The sequence below is a fragment of the Pelobates fuscus genome, chromosome 1 (genome assembly GCF_036172605.1).
Source record: "Pelobates fuscus isolate aPelFus1 chromosome 1, aPelFus1.pri, whole genome shotgun sequence".
Taxonomy (NCBI): Eukaryota; Metazoa; Chordata; class Amphibia; order Anura; family Pelobatidae; genus Pelobates; species Pelobates fuscus.
This window is the reverse complement of record NC_086317.1, coordinates 172,670,928-172,690,248: the sequence shown is the minus strand read 5'-3', so window position 1 is coordinate 172,690,248 and position 19,321 is coordinate 172,670,928. Positions and strand designations below refer to the sequence as shown.

Genomic DNA, 19,321 nt, shown 5'->3' with positions numbered 1-19,321 from the left:
TTGACAAAGTATGCGTGTGAAGAGTGTATCTTTTACATATTACACAAAGTGCAGATTTCAATAGGATTAGGCACCTTTATAAATTAACCTTGTTAGACCCCCTGGCTGTCAGACAACTGGTCCTGTTACTTCCTGGTTGTTTAGCTCAGTTGAACAAAACTCAAAAGACAGGAAATTGTTCAGAGCACCTGCCTTGCCAAGACTTCTCATTGAGCTGCATTAGGAAGTCTGTGATTGGTCAGCCACAGAATGTCTTTGTGGGGGTAGAAGCAGAGGGCAAGAGATATGCAGCTTTGCAAGTTGTTTTTAGCTATACCCACTAAGAAAAAAAGTGCTTAAATAAATGTGTGCATCTTTCACTGATAATAGATCTACTCATTTATTTTTGGGGGGATTTGGGCAGTGGAGAGCATCTTTAAATCAATTAAGTTTTTCAGCAGAGGATGCATGTAATAACAATCAAATATGACAGACTTTTTTTAAGTATTAAAAAAGCATACCTGCATTATTGTATTGTCATCTGTGCGAAGAGTGCACTGAGCAACAGCAGGAAAGGCCTGGCAAATTAGCATTTCAGAAAGGGGTGGCTTTGTATTTCTCACAACTGTGGTCAAAATGTCAATGGAAGTCTAAGGAAGAAAAAGGTTTTAGAATCAGTTGAGAACAAGACCAGAATCTGCACTAGAAACCTTACTTTCCATTAAGACAAATTTGATCTGCATGATGAATTAAGAATCATAAACCAAAAATAAATACAAATTAAGTTCCAGGTTAGAGTCTTCTGCTAGCAGAAAGCAACAGAAAAAAAACAACAAAAAACCATGTAAACAAATGTCAATTTATACATGTGTGGGTGAGGAATTTACAAACACCCAAAATGAGCAAATGAAAAACAAAATAGAAGGACATGGGAATAGTAATAGACAACAGACTAAGCAACAATGTGTAATGTCACTTAGCATTTGCCAAGGTCAGTGACGTATTTTAGTCTATTAAAAGGGTATCAAGATCTCACTTTAAATACTTGGTGCAGTTTTTAAAAGAAGGGTATTATGGAACTAAACGCATAAAAGCTAGGAGACAAAATTAATTAGGGTTATGGAAGATTTTTGTACTGCAGCAATGATTAAAACGCAATACAAACAGCTCTCTGGTAATATGTTCATTAAACGGACACTACAGGCACAAAAACAACTTTAGCTTAATGCGGTAAGTCTCACTGCTCACTTTTTTGCTATTTAGGAGTAAAATCACTTTTGTTTCTGTTTATACAGCCCTAGTCACACAGCCACACACATATGGATGCTTATTTTGGAAAACCAGAATATTCAAGGATATACTAGCTAATATGTGGGATTGCTGCGTGTTGATCCAAGGACAAAATTGGACTACCACTTTGAGGTCTTCGTTTAATCTTTTTGTATTGATATATAAAGTTTTTCAGACTGCAGTCATGGGAAATGCTAAAAGCTACAGAACTGCAATCCACTGAAACCTAAAACAAACATGTAGAGTAGTTTGGTTATTTTAGAAGAAGAAATTAAAATTTAAGGATCGACCGATATTGATTTTTTTTAGAGCAGATACCGATAAATCTGTGAACTTTCAGGCCGTAGCCGATAGCTTACAGATATTCTGTACATTTACCGTTTTGAGAAAAAAAAATTTTTATTAAGTGGTAAATGCACAAAATATACATGCCAGTCAGATTTTTTTTAATGGTTTCTAGAATATTTATGTGTGTGTGTAGTGGATACAGTGAGAGTAATTGATTAGTAAATGCTGTGTGTGTGTGTGTGTGCAGTGGATGTGAGTAAGTATGTGCGGTAGGAACTCCCCCACATCGCCCTAATGTTCCTCTCCCTTATCTTCTAGTGCCCCCTCCTACCGCAGTGTTCCTTTTCCCCGTACCTTAGTGCCCTCCCTTAATGTTGAAATCTCTCCCCCCTAGTGTTCTTTCCTCCCCTCCCCCTGTCCCGTAGTGTTCTTTCCTCCCCTCCCTATCCCATAGTGTTCTTTCCTACCCTCCCTATCCCATAGTGTCCCATAGTGTTCTTTCATCCCCTGTCACAAAATGTTCTTTTCTACCATCCCCCCCCCCCCCCCCCCCCCCCTCCTATTACAGGCCGATACGGATACTTACCAAAAAAAAAAAAAAAAAACCATTTATATAATATATTTATTTTTTTTTCTCAAATCTGAATATCGGATAATACCGATAATTGGTCGATCCCTATCAAAATTGATACACAGGCTTGTTGTGGTGAAAATACATCTAACATTTCTTGAAGTAGGTGTGTGGATTTTAAAAAAGGTCCAGGGTAGCCCAATCTGCTTTTTTGTGTAGACAATCTTTTTGTCCCGATGCAAAATAATTTTAAATGCCAAGATTGGAGTCTCTGCAGAGAGCCCTGGGCATTGACAGGGCTATTGGCTAACATCTGAATTAACACACTAAATCTAAATGAAAAAACAGAAGCAAAATTAGCCATCTGGAAACACTTTCTAACTCCGCTATTGTCACAACATATCTTTGGTGTGTAGTAGCTGTGTGGCAGGGTTAAAGGAATTAAAAAATTGGCTGACTGGTGCTCGAAACTGCATGTCGTGGTCATCAGACCATATGATTTCCACATCCCTGTTAAGTGAAATGCAAACAACACAAACTGAATTTTTAAAAACAAATTAGATATTTAACTAGTACAAGGGTTTAAAACGGTTTGAGAAAGACAGGGGCTGCAATGAATATAAGGATTGCGTTTATGTCTTTGTAAATAGGAATGCCTTATGCATGATATGCGCTGCAAACACATGATCCAACTGGATGGTAATTAAATCAAGGCATTAACTTGTACAAAAAGCTAATTCTGTAGACTTCCTATATTATCATTAATGACAGAGTAATGGTAGCTGGAGTACTCTGCATCAGAGGTGTTCTAGGATAGGACTTCCGAAGAACTAAAGCACAATGCACAAGCACCTTGTGCTATGATTATTGCTACATTCTAACTTAACAAAAAAAATTAAAACACAAAGTCTTGGCTCATTCTGTTGTTACAGCCATAGGTACCATAGTAAGCCACTTAAAAAACAACAAAAAAACAACATTGTTAACACTTATTGTGTTGGGGAGTTTGCAAAGCTGGTTTATAAAACAAGTAACAGTTTAACACTTAAGGAAATTGCACAACAAATTGTCATTTTTAAAATTCTATTTCATTTAAAGGGACACTCCAGGCACCCAGACTACTTCTGCCCATTGGAGTGGTCAGGGTGCCAAATCCCACTACCCTTAACCCCGCAAGTGTAATTTTTGCAGTTTTCATAAACTGCAATAATTACATTGCAGGGTTAACTCCTCCTCTAGTGGCTGTCTACTAGACAGCCACTAAAGGGCACTTCCGGGATTATAGCACAGGTTTTCTCCTCCAGCGTCGCTAAAATCCCCATAGGAAAGCATTGAAAGCATTTTCAATGCTTTCCTATGACAGGGTATAATGCGTGTGCGTGGCATTGCCGCGCATGCACATTAGGTCTCCCCCGCCGAATGACGTGGTGACTGGGAGGGGCGTGGGCGGACCCAGAAGCAGCGCTGAGGGACATCGGCGCTGCCTCAGGTAAGTCACTGAAGGGGTTTTGACCCCTTCAGCAACCGGGTATGGGAGGGAGAGGGGACCTGCAGTGCCAGGAAAACGATTTGTCTACCTGGCACTGGAGAGATCTTTAACTGCATACAAAGGTTTTTATAAAGCCAGAAAGAACAGCAATGCTAACTGATCTATAAAGCCCATTCTATACATGTGACTGGTATACACTGTCTACAAAGGCTGGACTCTGGTTCAATTCATTCAAATAATTAAATTTACTTACACCACAAAGACCTGAAGGAATCTTGTCTGCAGGCGCCTGCATGATGCTAACAAGTGTGGGAATAAGTCTCATCTGCATTGCAGTCTGACATCCCTCAATCTGGGCAAGTTCCTTAAAGATGTCCTGAGCCAGTGAAGCTACCACAGGGTCTAAGAACACAAAAAGTGTTGGTTAGTCACAATATAGTGATACAGTAGCACCAGCTATCCATGTATTGGAACCTTTGAGACACACCATTACTGTATTTTAGGAAGATCGCAATTGCAAAGGGGCAAATTTTGGGTTCAGTCTTGGAAGTAAAAGCTGGGTCTACACTGCATACAATGCACAGCGTCTCCAATACTAGATTCAGCACCTCCGAAGTAAACTGAGCTGCCAGGTTTATAAGGCCATCCACAACACTCGGCAAGAAAGGTTGCAAAACATGTGTGCTTTCTGAGGTCTTTAGCTGATCACAGTACCTGAAACAAAGAGCAAATACAGTTCAAAAAATTATTTGATAAAAAAAAATATATGCATATATCTCAGAGAATAGGGAGTCCGAACACATACTTACCCCCAAATGGCTCTGACCGCTGATATACGAACAGAGGGAGGCTGATTCTCATGCAGACCACTCACTGTGGCTTGAAGAAACTGCTGGATGAGCTCAGGAGACATTGCAGCTGTGAACCGACTTGCAGCCCAGAGAGAGCGACCAAGCAAAAAAGGTGATACTAAAGAAGATACACATATGTAAGCTCATGAGAAAACACAAAAAGACCAAAAGAGCAGCCGACTTAAATTATTCTTCATACAAATATCACTGCATAAAAAACATCTACACAAAAAATAACTCAATCTGTAAAGTGCTTTCTATAGTCATAGCCCTGTGAAAGTATATTCACCGGATAGATTGAGATCAGAGAGGATAATGCCAGTCAAGAACCCAGCCATATCAAACTGAACTTGTCCGCTCTGCACACCATCTATAAACGCAGACTTCACTGAGCCGAGGGCCAGCATGCTCGCCTCGTGTATCTTCCACCTGCATACAAACAAAATCTGTTAGATTAAATAACATATGATAAATCAACAGGACCTTTTAAATTTAATCCATGAGGCAAAAAAAGCCTTATACAAAGATTCTGCACAGTCCCCTTATTGTCTTTGATTAGACTTTCTAAATCCTTAAAATTTTTGCTACCAAATGGTCTTATGGTATTCCTCTTGTAATGCAAAATCAATAATACCAATATCCTACTCAAGTCAAGTCATGCAATGTTTAAACCCCACTCAACCCGAACATGCATTATTGCACTCCATATTAAGCGCTATGTAAATCTACAATTTGAAGGAATAATATAATAATAATATAATCTGTTCTGATGGTCATGGTTTTGTGATGAAAAAAAAACCATTATATATATATATAAATAAAACACCTTTTAAAGCTAAATGTACAATGAACAACACTGTTCAACCCAGACACCAAAAAGGTTAAAATGAGCACTACAATTATAAATAAGATTGATTAATTTTTTAAAAATTTTTTTTTTCCTGTTATTGCATAGATTAAATGGATTCTGGTAGAGTTTTCCTCTTAGAGACTGGTGCGTAGGTGGCAATTGCCATGCACTTGCCTTATGTATCTCATGGAAAAACACTGGTGTGGACACTAATGACGATCTTACAATAGGTGATTTGGGTTGGAGAGGATACATGGTCTGCTGGAATAAAGGCGGGTTGTTTTTTGTAAGTGGAAAGGAGGGGGCTCTAAATGGAACTAAAACAACGTAAAAAAATATTTAAATGATGGAGTGTTTCTTTACTGATGGACCAACTGGATATGATATTATTGTAGTATTGTAAATGTACTAGCTTACACCACCGTGTGAAGAAGTCAAATTACAAATGTTTATGTTGAAAGTATGCTAACAAAGTAGAGGTCTCAGCTTCACATCACTGCACCAACACACAGCTGTTTCAGCTTTTACAGAACAGAGCTACCCAATAACCAAAATGATGTATGTTATATCACTACAGTGTGAGCCAAAAGGGTGCTATGATGATCAGAACTAGTTACGGCAAAGCCATCTGTGAATGCATCAGGTTATGTAGGAAACATCCCTAGGAAGCAAACAGAGACTAGACAAAAAATAAAATCTACATTCACACACCCTGACAGTTCATGCTGTATTGAAACAAAAACAAGTGTTTCTTCATACTCTGTGGTGGAGAGAAAATGTTTAGTTCAGGCCAATACGTCTGAAGGTTGAAATTTGTGTAAAAGTAACATCTTCAAATCATACATTGGAACAAAGACATATTTCTAACTGAAATCTCTCCTATATTACTTTACAGCAGGGGTTCCCAAATATTTCAAACTAGTTTCTATAATGCTTTGCCATTCTAAACGCATTTGAAAGGAATACAAAGCATCATGGGAGTTGAAGTTCTACAACATCTGGGGATCCCAAATATCTGGGATCTACCTTTTGGGCACCCTGCTCTAAAGACTGAAAACAATGTTGCATTTGTGTGCAAGGTTGAGCTATTATTTCTAACTTTTAATCAGCAGCACATTCTATTTCTAATGACAGTTAAAGTGGCGCTCTCACTTTTCAGTATTCCATAAGATACAATCTTTATGCAATACTGATCAAGACTGCAATAGAATTTCAGCAAAATTCCAAGGCAATGCAAAGCTATTATAAGACAAAGTAGAGACTACTTTGCCTTATAATATATCTAAGGTTGACAAAAAACAGAGCTCCTCTGTCAACTTTTGTCCAATGCCAGCAGCCTTCACAATTGACATCTGTTGGCTGAGCTATAGTGGCTTTCAAGTCCTTGAGAGATCCTACATAGACCTCCATGTGCCATGAACTGAAGAGGACAGTAGGATAAATATGGCAGTCGCAAGAGCTTGAGGTAGAAACAATTACCTCCCCTCTTTTGACCAGCTTTGTGAATATGCAAAGATTCCTGAAAGGGATAGATCCACCTTAACATAATTGTTAAATGCAGATGCATAAAACTTCAATATTATAGGCTTCATATCCTCACATGAGTTCTTGTTTTCAAAATGTTTAGAAATCAAGATCTGCAAAGGGGTCTATTATGCAAGCTGTTATATAAATATTAAGAATGGCTATAATTAAACATGATTTCATATCAATGCAGATAGTACCCTGCACCCACCTTCCTGAAAGGTTCAAAACTGCAGTGATATGTAAACCTTGCTGCTGCTTTAAAGGCAGCCTCTTTGGTTCTGACACCGCAAAAAGGAAATTGCACTTCCTCCTTAACTGTGTCAAATTTGTAATAACTTGTGCATGCACCTGTAGGGTGTCTATTCTCCCTGGAGAAAACAGTGACTGTGTATGACGGGAAAGCAGTTGAAGTGTGGCTATGTAAAGAATACATACACACACACAATTATCAGGTAGAAAATCTAACTTACCAGTGCTCTCCATTCTGGTTCTTGTTTTGTTCTGCCTCGTGGAAGTGGCGGGTAGCTGCAGCAGCAAGTGCCGCAGCACTCTCATTTTGAAACTCACTAGACAATGCCTAAAAAAAGAACGTTAAAAAAACAAAAAAAAACGTAAAATACCACAGCAAGTAAAAATTATATATATATATATATATATATATATATATATATACACACACACTTATTTTACAACTTGCAACCCCAATTTAAGCCAACTATATTAACAAAAAAACTTTGATGTTTGACTTATGTAAATTTACATACAAACTATTATTCTGCCTCACCTGACTCATTAAATCTTTGTTTTTACTCAACAACTCACCAAGAGCAGATCCTGAGCTGCAATACGAACAGTGTAGGAAAATGTATCATCATCTTCATCCTCAACAAACTGCTGGGGATTTGCAGTCCAGACCTTTATCTGATCGAAAATCAAGAAAGTAAACTTACAGTGAAAGTACTACATAAATGATGACAAATGTGACTATTCTAAATATAGTAAAAGTAAACAAATTATATAGTATATTTCTTTACATATCTTGCTGTAGGCACAAAGTTTTCTGTGGTTATATGCCCATAATAAATAAAAACCTATATAATTTATACTAACTTCCCACAAAGCCTGTATGTGTATACACATATCTCCACAGCTATACAGTTTGCTCTAAAGATTTACCATTTGTTCTCTCACCTGTTCATCTGTGATCTGCATGTAGAGTATAATGTAATAGATTAATTCTGGCAGAGCTTTTTTAACAGTTGCTTTAAATTTGTTCTCCAGTAAAGTGTGCACAAACTCAAAGATACTAAATATCAGGTTTTCAAAACCAAGCACTTCTCCTGTAACGGGAGAAAAGAACAAAACAAAAAATAAATTGTGTCAGTACAATAGTTTGCAAGTGTTTAGTTTACAGATAAGAATCCCAGTAACTTCATTCTTTACCGTTTTGCTTATATAAATGTGGAGGTGGTGTGTGGGTGTGTGTGTGCGCGCGCGCGTGTTTTAAAGGCATAAATTAGGCAAAAATAGCCACGCTATGATTGCAAGACAAACATATTTGTCTATTTGATCTATTTATTGAATGATTGTACGTACAAGCCAGAAAAACAAAGTACGTTTATATAAATATATCTGTATACCGCACTATAAGGGTATTTTATATCGCGTCACTAATTTTCACAATCAGGCACTGCTTATCACCTATTATTGTGACATAAGCTATGATTGTAGCAGAGTTTTGACCTATATGGAAGGTTCTCTTCCCCCAACACAACCACAAGGAAAGAGCGGTGAATACATATTTGCCTCACCCGGTCATGATAGGCATGCCACAATTCATGGCATATGGGTGCATTCCTGGACTTTAGGGATACGGACTCTCTGGATCCTCCCAAAGTAAACGCACAAAATTTTAAAACTGCTTACAGGGAAACTATAGTGACAGGAAAACAAGCTTGTTTTTCTGACACCATAGCTTCCCCCTCCGTTAAGGCAACCTCCATCAATGCATTTCTATGGAGATTCCGGTGAGACTAGCATGAGGACGTCCAGCGTCATTTAGGCAACTTAAAGTCGCCTAACCACCTGGAAGTCCCTCTGGTAATCAGCCACTAGAGGAGGAGTTATCATAACCGGTAATTATTGCAGTTTATTAAAAACTTTAATAATTACCTGCTCAGGGTTAAGGGTGCTAGGACACTGTACCCAGACAATTTCAATGAGCTAAAGTGGTCTGGTTGCCTATAGTGTCCCTTCAACTTTTCATCTACATTTGACAGGAAATATAGATAATAAATAACTAATAGTGTTTCCTATTAAATAATCCATTTTCCCCAGGACAGCAGCATAGTTGTCCATATTACATGTAGATGTTACACCTGCCAAGAAATTTAAAATGTATCTATCCTTTAAGGAGCACTATATGGTCAGGAACACAAACATGTATTCCTGACCCTATGGGGTTAAAACCACTATCTGGTCCCCTCATGCCTCTCTAAATATAGTAAAATCTTACTTGCATTCAAGTCTGCAGCTGCTTACATCTCGGAGAGAACACATTACATTCGTAAACCGAGGTCCCACTGTATTGTGTACTCCTATAAATACTGTTTTATGCCAGGTATATTATGCTATTACCATTTTGATAAAGCCTTAAAGGTAAAACGTGTTAATGGATTTAAATTGTGTATTTTAAACAATAAAATTCGTTTTTGGTAACCTTTTTTATAGGACCAATTTTATACTTATTTTTATTGTATCCCATATACACTACTATTATTACTCCTGGCATTTTTTATTCTATTTCCTTGTATCCTGCTTCAAGAAATCCAAAGGTGGGGATAATTCCACCAGCGCTGTGAAAATAGAGCAGTACATTATATTTTATTTTTATTTTATTTATTTTACGGTTCTTACTGAGAGCACTATTTGCTGTTTCTTATACCTTGATAATAACGACGGAACCCAAGACGGACGGACCTACCCCTCCAGTATATTCCATAGTGGGGATTATACCACTAAGTGCCCTCCATCCCAGAGCTGGCCCTAGCTCCATCAAATGTGAGTGAAAAATCCAATTTATTTTTATCTTGGAGCTACAATATTTCACTATTGGCAGTTTCTCTGTGCTTTTTTATCTTCACATATACGGATCATCTACACTTCGGACGGATCAACTCCTGAGGATTGTACACACATCCTATCCATATATTAGTGAGACTGTTTTTATTGATTTTATCCAACATTTTTACCATTTCATTTTTACTGAATATTTGGATGGACTCTGTTTTTTATATTTTTAACCCCTTAAGACCGCAGCCAAATGTACAAGTTGTGATCCCCAAAAAAAAACGTAAACAAAACCTGGCCTTTGCGCTATATGTCTGTCCAACCGTAATTCACCTCTTTCATATTAAATGCACCCACACTTATTATATATCATTTTATTCAGGGGAAACAGGGCTTTCGTTTAACATCAAATATTTAGGCATGGAACATAATTTAATATGAAAAAAATATAAAAAAAATGAGAAAATAAGTTTTTTAAATTGTTTTAATTCTACGTGACATTTTAACTGTGAATGTCAAAATACTGTTTGCTTTTACTGCAATACAATACACATTTGTATTCAGCGATGTCTCACGTGTAAAACAGTACACCCTATGTACAGGTTTTATGGTGTTTTGGGAAGTTACAGGGTCAAATATAGCATGTTACATATTTCATTTTGTTCACATTGAAATTCGCCAGATTGGTTATGTTGCCTTTGAGACCATATGGTATCCCAGGAATGCCCCATGATGGCATATCATTTGCAAAAGTAGACAACCCAAGGTATTGCAAATGGAGTAAGTCCAGTCTTTTTTAGTAGCCACTTGGTCACAAACACTGGCCAAAGTTAGTGTTAATATTTGAAAATGCAAAAAACTAATTTGAACGCAAATTTTGGCCAGTGTTTGTGACTAAGTGGCTACTAAAAAAAACTGAACATACCCTATTTGCAATACCCTGGGTTGTCTACTATTGCAAATGGTATGCCATCATGGGGATAATTTTCATTCCTGGGCTACCATACGGTCTCAAAGGCAACCTGGCGAATTTTAATGTGAAAAACTGAAACGCAAACCTTATATTTGACTCTGTAACTTTTGAAAACACCATAAAACCTGTAAATGAGGGGTACTGTTATACTCAGGAGACTTCACTGAACACAAATATTAGGGTTTCAAAACAGTAAAACGTATCACAACAATTATATCGTCAGTGTAAGTGCCATTTGTGTGTGAAAAATGCAAAAAATGTCACTGTCACTGACAATATCGTCGTTGTAATATATTTTACTGTTTTGAAACACTAATATTTGTGTTCAGCGAAGTCTTCCGAGTAAAACAGTACCCCCCATGTACAGGTTTTATGGTGTCTTGGAAAGTTACAGGGTTAAATATAGTGCTAGAAAATTTAATTCCCTGAACTTTCGGCCTGGGTTGTCAGGCAGGTCCTGCAAATTGTAATTAATGAAATGACCTAATTATGTAAAATTATTACATAAATATATACGTAGAATTATAATTTTTTTTTTATTATTTTTATTTATATATAGGTATATATATATATATATATATATATATATATATATATATATATATATATATATATATATATATAGTGATATATACGTATATACTTATGTATATAGATATATATTATTTCGTTCTACATGTATTTTGATATCAATATATATTAATTTTAAAATACAGTTAGAACGAAATGACGCATGTTTATATATTTTGTATCTATTTATTTTTTATTATTTTTTTAATTTAAATTTTTAACATATTTATATATTATTTTTTATTATATATAAATATATATATAATGAAAATTATATATATATTTAATCAATATCATTGTACGTGTATTTTGATATTAATATATATATAATTATGTATATATTTATGTGTATATTTATACTTAGATCATATATATAATAAATATATATATGATCTAAGTAAATATTATTTAATTTTACACTTATTTAACATGTTTAATTTTATTTTCAGGCAGCAGGGGGAGTACCTGTCATTACAGGCACTCCCCCTGCTGGCATTGCTATGGACGGCTATGCCGTCCATGTGATCGCGGGGTCCTTGCAAGGACCTCGCGATCACATGGCCCTAGGGGGCCGAAGAGGACAGAGGGGGACCCCCCTGGGCTCCCAGGTAAGTCCCCCATACCGCGACGTTCTATGCCGTCCTGCGGCGTTTAGAGCCACCAAACTAAGGACGGCATAGAACGTCCTGCGGTCTTAAGGGGTTAATATTTTTTACTTTATTGCATAGAGACTACTATACTCAGGTTTAACTACTTGCTGTTCATATACTTTAACCAATAGGTTAAGGTCTTATGGTAACTTCTTTTTAATAGCGCAGCCCTTAACTCCTTTTTCTTTTTCCTATTTTACTAAGGGTCTTGAGGGATTCCCTTTTTTAGGTTGCTGCTCTTATCTTTGTTATTAAGCGCAGACTCATCTCCTTTATTTTTATGATTCACAGCCCTGGCCAATCAGCCCTGGCCAATCAGCATCTCCTCATAGAGATGAATTGAATTAATCTCTGTGAGGAAAGTTCAGTGTCTGCATGCAGAGGGAGGAGATACTGAATGTTTGGATGCATTTTAGGCAGCCATGACCCAGGAAGGATCTCTAACAGCCATTTAAGGAGTGGCCAGTGAAGTTATCACTAGGCTGTAATATAAAGCTGCATTTTCTCTGACAGTGTTTACAGCAAAAAGCCTGAAGGTAATGATTCTACTCACCAGAACAAATTCCATAAGCTGTAGTTGTTCTGGTGACTATAGTGTCCCTTTAAATTCTGTAAGTGTAAAAAGGTCTGCCTTCACATTCCCAAGTGTAAGCATTGACAACATTTGCTTGGCACTTAGGTCTTTATCGCCTCACACAGACGTAAGTAGCAGTTCCAGATGCTAAACATCTTCACTAATGATCAAACCTTCCTATTTGGTGCATATTACTCCCCAATCTACACTCTGTCGAATGATTATGGATAGATAGACTACAAACTTGAAAAAATAAATAAATTATGAGCAAAACCCAGGCCCTTCCAATAACCCTTCCTAAAACTTTGCTTCCAGTCTAAGGAGAATTGTGCCTCCAATGACTGCGCCAAGATTACCTCACATATCTAGGAATATAAAATTCTAAAATCGACAGCAATCATATATAAATTTAATCAAATACCCCTTTTGCAGTCAAATTAAACAAACTGAATGGATGCAAATCCCCATTCCTGCCTTGAGCAGGAAGAATACAATCAAAATGATGATACTACCAAAAATATATTTTCCTATATTAATGACTGACCTACTGTGCTAAACTTCAGGGCCTCTTGTTATCCTTTATTATGGAACGCAGACAACCCAGAGTAAAATTCTCCTTCTTATAGGACCATTGGCAATGGGAGGAATGGAGGTTCTCACTATTATATCGCAACCATCCGTACACTGCGTATTAATCTCCATTGTGCTGCATCCCAATTAAACTGGGTTTATATGGAACAGAATCAGTGTATAACTCATTGTTATGGATACCTAAACAACTTTGCTTTAAGACTTTAAATAGCAAACCACAAAATGATCTTTTGAAATTTATGATAGCCTAATGAAAAGGCTCAGAATACTACCCCATGTCCTCCCTTAAGGTTACATCCCCACAATTTTCCTACCGAATATGGTCAGACAAGGGAATAACACAAATAACACTTCGCAACAATTCGCAACAATGAACTTGGAGAACTACAAACTGTATTATTTTTGGAAAATAAATAATGGGCCTGGTGCCACACAGTGCCTTGCACTTAGTATACAATACTCACATTTCTGTAACTTGGATAGGAGCTGGGTGAATCAACTCGGGGACAACGGCCTACGCTTGGGCAAGGGGCAGGGGTCCAGGGAAATTGGGTCTCTGCTCCATTTCTGGCTTGTGACTGGAGCAATTACGCTAGGGGGATGCACTAGGTTTATGAGTGAACTCTGACCAGTGCTTAAGGAATGGAGACATTAAAGAAACACTTCTCGAAGATCCAGAATAGACTGCAAATCACATCATTAGGAAACTGGACTCTTTGGCTGTGGTACTCAGCTTATTGGCGCTATATACCTGCCTTCATTTGCACTCTATTGTTTGATGCTTTTTGTTTAAATTACTAGTCAGATGTGGATCTAATCCTTATTTTGATGGGCCATTCTCGTGAATACTTACTTGACTTATGCTTTATTACTCATTCACCAAGCTTATAAGCCATAATTATTTGTCTATCAGTTATAGCCATGCTGTCAACTGTATTTCTGCATTATATTATTTTAAGCTAAGAATAGCATCAATAGTTTATTTTCACTTCGGTCTTGCTTCTGAGAAATTATTATTCAACGGTTTCTTTAATGAATACAAGACATTGTTCATCTGTATAAAATACTTTTTGCTGTGTTGCCTGTGACATGTTGATCAGATGCATACTACTTTCAATGAAATTGACTATTTATCAAAATAAATAAAATCTAGATACATACTGACCTCATCACTTAAAGGGAAACTTTAGTGCCAGGAAAACAAGGTTGTTTTCCTGGCACTGTAGCTCCCTATAGTGCCCCCTTCCTCGTGGCCCATCCCTGTGGTGCAAAAGGGGTTAAAAACCCCGTCACTTAGCCGAGTCCAGGTTGCTCGGGCTCCACTCCTCCCCCACCATCAGCCAGCAGGAGAGACCTAAAGCGCATGAGCAGCAATGGCCGCACTTGCATTAGTATTTCCTGCGTAGTAAAGAGCCACTAGAGGCGGCATTAACAGGCAAAAGGTAATTATTGCAGTTTATTAAAAACCTGTAATGATTACCTTTGCAGGGTTAAGGGACCTGGGACTATGCACCCAGACTACTTCAATGAGCTGAAGTGGTCTGGATGCCTAAAGTGTCCCTTTAACAAGAATATTCAAGCCCAATGTTTAGAAGCAATATGTCCCTCCTGCATTAGGGCAAAAGAGCTGTTCCCATTATTGGAGTAACCGTTAAAAACCAAACATACAACCAGGTTGGTTGGTCCTCTCAAGATGAATAACAGAATATGACTATTATTGTATGTACTAAATCAATTGGATATCTATGTTGTGCCATATATTCGTTTTGCTACAATTAATAATAAATATCAACTGGCTCTTAGGAGTTGTACTTCACAAAGCACTTAAAAGTTAGTGTTATTAACCTCACCATCAGAATCCACGGGATCCTCCAATTCCTCAGTATCATTTACTTCAGTACGGACATAGGTGAAAAAACATGTTAAAGAAAGAACATATTGCAGGTCACAGGAAAAATATATACCCATTTTTTTTTTAGATTTATTTTTTTTAAATATAGGAGGTTTCGCCATGCAAAACAAAAATAGACTAAGTCACCCCCATACCGAGAATATTCCGGACAGGGGTTGGTACCAATTCCACTCAGGCCTTAACCCTTATAGTAAAAATATAAAATCAGGTAAAACCTCATGTGAGAATCCCTGGTTTGGTATTTCATGAAACTAAGTAATTGATTGAATGGAATGTCTTCAACAGTAAACAATGTGTGAGAAGATTGCTGCAATACAGCAAAAGATAACAATTTAACCGTCTATTCCAGGGGTAGGCAACCTTTTAGCAGCACTGTGCCGAAATAAGATTGTGATGGCCTGAAGCATGCCGGTCATTTTTTATTGAGGTGTGTATGTTGCCATATTATGCTTGTGTTATTTATACTGTAGTTGCTTTGTATCGTTGCATTTGTGCGTATACAAGCTATTATATTGTATATGTTCATGAGTAGTTTGTGGTATTGTGTATGATACCTATGAATGTGAGCTGTATATGGGGGCTGCTTCAAGAATTGTGTGTGTGGATGGATATGTTACATAGTGTGTTTGGTAGTGTGTGTATGTGTGGGGCTGTTTGGGTTATTGCATGTGAGTGGCTGCATGTGACGTTGTGTGCATGTGGACAATGTGGATTGTCAGTGGTGTTGAGTTTGTGTGGATTGTGTGTTGTGTTTGGGCTTTTTGTATTATATTTATAAGAGGATGGTTATTCTGCATTTCTGTGTATATCTACACAGTGTGGGTAGCTTCACTGGGTTCCAGTGGGGACCAGGCTAGCCAGGTACATGTCAAGGACAGGAGCTGCTACAGAAGCTGCAGGCTGCTCTAGTCCAATGTGGATTCCTATTCACAAGTGTTGGAATTAAGTGATCTGAGATCACTTCCTCTATGTGCTGCAATGCATAAATTGAGGATTGCCCTTTACCACCTTTTTGTATTAGCAGATATCTGAAGTTTCCCTGGGACTCCAAATAGGCCAGAATCTTGAGTTCCGTGCAAAGACACCTCGAGTGCCGTGCATGGCACAAGTGCCGTAGGTTGCCTAACCCTGGTCTATTCAATGATATAACATGCTTATTTTTGGCAATGGATAAATAAAGCCTAACACTGACAGTTGTATATATATGCTAATTAGATATAGTAATGCTTAAAATCAAGCCAACAGGTGCTATATTGTGTCTCTATATATTCCCTATTAGTATAATAAACATCCCTTCAGAATCATTTCATAATTACAACGTCCAAATAATCTGGAACAATCGTTGAAAAAGGAGAGGGGAGTTTAAAAAAACAAAATAAAACAAAAAACAGTATTATAATAGGGAGATATCACCTAAATTGTCAATTGGCTGTAATGGAAGTACAGGAAGTTATTGGAGTAGAAAAGTAGGGCAATAATAGTAAGATACGTATACAAAGCGAGATGATATTGGAAGATCTGGAGAGATAGAAAGAGGGAGGAGGTAAGTAACTTTAGACACAGCTTAGGTAAGTATGACGGTAATCAAAGGTAGCAATTGTCTGGGGGCTTAAAAGGGTATTTCTATACATACATGCTGCTCCTTATCCTGCAAAAAGTCCACTTATCTATGGTCTGGACTATTAAAATACAATCGCCAAAACCCCTCAATTACTGCACCTTCAAGGGTGCAAAAAAAAAAAAAAAAAAAAAAACAGAAATAAGTATTAACTCCTGCACCTACACTGGTTCTACTAGTGCCTGATACTGATATCCTTTAGCACCTTCATGAATGCTAATGGTATAAGTCCCTGTATAAACGGCTGCAATGGAGTCTCCCATCTCCTAGTATACATACTAATAGAACCCGTGTAGGTGAAGGAGTTTATACTTATTTCTGTTTTTTTTGCACCCTTGAAGGAGAAGTAGGTGATCTCTCCCTATTAGAAAACCTTTTTTTCCTTCAATTAAACTCCCCTCTGCTTTTTCAACGATTGTTCCAGATTACAGTATTTGGACATTGTAATTATGAAATGATTCTGAAGTGATGTTTATTATACTAATAGGGAATATATAGACACACAAAATATATCACCTGTTGGCTTGATTTTTAGGATCACTATATCTAATTAGCATATAGATACAACTGTCAGTGTTATGTCTATTTGTGGCAATGGATAAATCAAGCTTGTTATATTATTGAATAGACTGTTAAATTGTTATCTTTTGCTATATTGCAGCAATCTTCTCACATTGTTTACTGTTGAAGACATTCCAGTCAATCAATTACTTACTAGTTTTATGAAATACCAAACCAGGGATTCTCACATGAGGTTTCCCTGATTTATATTTCTCCGTGCAAAAATCTGTGTTTTAATATAACTTTTTTGTTAAAAAAAAAAAAAAAAAATTATCCTGGAGGGCAGGCTGAGTGAGGACTTCGGTAGCACACTCCTACTGCTCATCTGCCAACCCTATGCAAAGTGTGGTGATGACTAAGAAGATGGCAAATAGAAAAAGCATTACACAAACACGCTATTAAAGTAATTATGAAGTTACGGAGGCTTTGTATAAAGGATATAAAGTAGCGCTCTCGGTAAGCGTGTTCCATACAATAGGTAGTATCTGCTGCATCGATGAAACCATTTGTTTAGGAAAATTTTTCACTAAAGCAGTCACCGCCTGCAATGAAGAAAATATTAGCACCATTGTTGAATGAAAATCCTACTCTAAATAGTAAGGATAACATGCAAGTGTTCAAAGTCTTTGTACAAGTGCGTGTTGCCAATTAACATACAGGCTACGTTTTTCTTTTCCCTGAAAAGTATGAAGTTATTCACTTTGAAAGCTTGTCCATGTGAGCCACGGCTTCACTCTTAACTAAAATTTTGTTTCTACAGTTTTTTTTTTAATTATTATTGATGTATCCATGTGTCATATCAAAAAAAGCTAAATATGGATATATTTTTATGTAATGTGCTGTATTTATTGTGGTAGGTTTTGTTTTGTACAGGAAAGATGTTTATGGTTCATTTACTCTTATTATCCGATTTACTTACAGAGATGGCTATGCTTTCTGGTTTAACAGAATATAATTGAGGAGTAAATAGAAGCAGAGAAAAAGATAAATTTTGCCCTTCAAAATATCAACTGCATAGCTAAGAGGTTCTAACTGATCTGCAACCCACTGTTGATTAGGAGAAAGGGAATAGTTTTGCCAAATAATGAATACCAAGCAGAACTAGTTTGTCCCCTTACCAGGGAACGCACAGTTTGAGCAGGGCCCTCTTCAACCTATCGTTCCTGTAAGTTCTTGTAATTGTCCTATTTATAGTTAAAGCCCCCCTCTCATAATATTGTAAAGTGCTACAGAATCTGTCGGCGCTATATAAAATGGTAATAATAATAATAATAATAGCAGCCACTACAGCTGGCTTGTAGTAATCCACAATGCATAACTTTTCGTGCTGAATTATATTTTTCACTGTGTGCTCAGATTGGTTTTCTTCCCTTGTAAAGGGACAAACTAAGCAAAAAAAAAAACACACACACAAAAAAAAATAAAAAAAAACACATTACAGCTTGCCTGTGGTTGTGGTCCCTGCACTGTGAAAAATGATGGCAACAGTAATATATTTCTAAGTAACAGCAATGTTTGAAAAAGGTAAACAATCTGTATATGCAACACCTTTATACCACTAAATACAATGTGTGATAAACACCAAAAATGGTGGTACTTAAAGGAACACCATAAAATCTTCATTTAAACAAATGTTATGGCACCAGAAGGCCCCTGGGTGCATTATTAACTCGAGGGGTTAAACCATTCTTGAACAGTTTAACCCCAAAGCGCGAATCTCGACTCCCCCCCAAAGCATCCGAGTGGTTAGCTGACCATCTGGAACTTGGGGGGGTAGAGTGTTCCATAAAATAAATGTTTCTGTGCCCAGAAAATAAAACAAAGAGCGATGTATGATAGTGCTGGATTTGGCATGCTGAAAATTAAGGAAGGCAAAGGGAGACCTTGGCGAACCTTTTTTTAAAAAAGTTCATTGGGAATAAGGGATTGAAATATGCTGTCAAACTGGAGAAAATAAA

The 19,321-nt window shown here is 37.1% G+C and overlaps 1 protein-coding gene across 1 annotated transcript in view; it reads right to left on the bottom strand.

Moving 5' to 3' along the window:
* The window catches only part of IPO9 (importin 9), a 43,297-nt gene that overhangs the window by 9,885 nt on the left and 14,091 nt on the right, over positions 1–19,321 (bottom strand). The window contains exons 8-17 of the mRNA XM_063452710.1: positions 17,805–17,905; positions 15,123–15,181; positions 8,037–8,185; positions 7,668–7,766; positions 7,316–7,422; positions 4,758–4,897; positions 4,427–4,586; positions 4,105–4,331; positions 3,871–4,019; positions 501–629 (exon numbers count right to left, since the gene is read on the bottom strand). Coding sequence (XP_063308780.1) covers positions 501–629; positions 3,871–4,019; positions 4,105–4,331; positions 4,427–4,586; positions 4,758–4,897; positions 7,316–7,422; positions 7,668–7,766; positions 8,037–8,185; positions 15,123–15,181; positions 17,805–17,905 — 1,320 coding nt within the window. The remainder of the gene's footprint in view (positions 1–500; positions 630–3,870; positions 4,020–4,104; positions 4,332–4,426; positions 4,587–4,757; positions 4,898–7,315; positions 7,423–7,667; positions 7,767–8,036; positions 8,186–15,122; positions 15,182–17,804; positions 17,906–19,321) is intronic.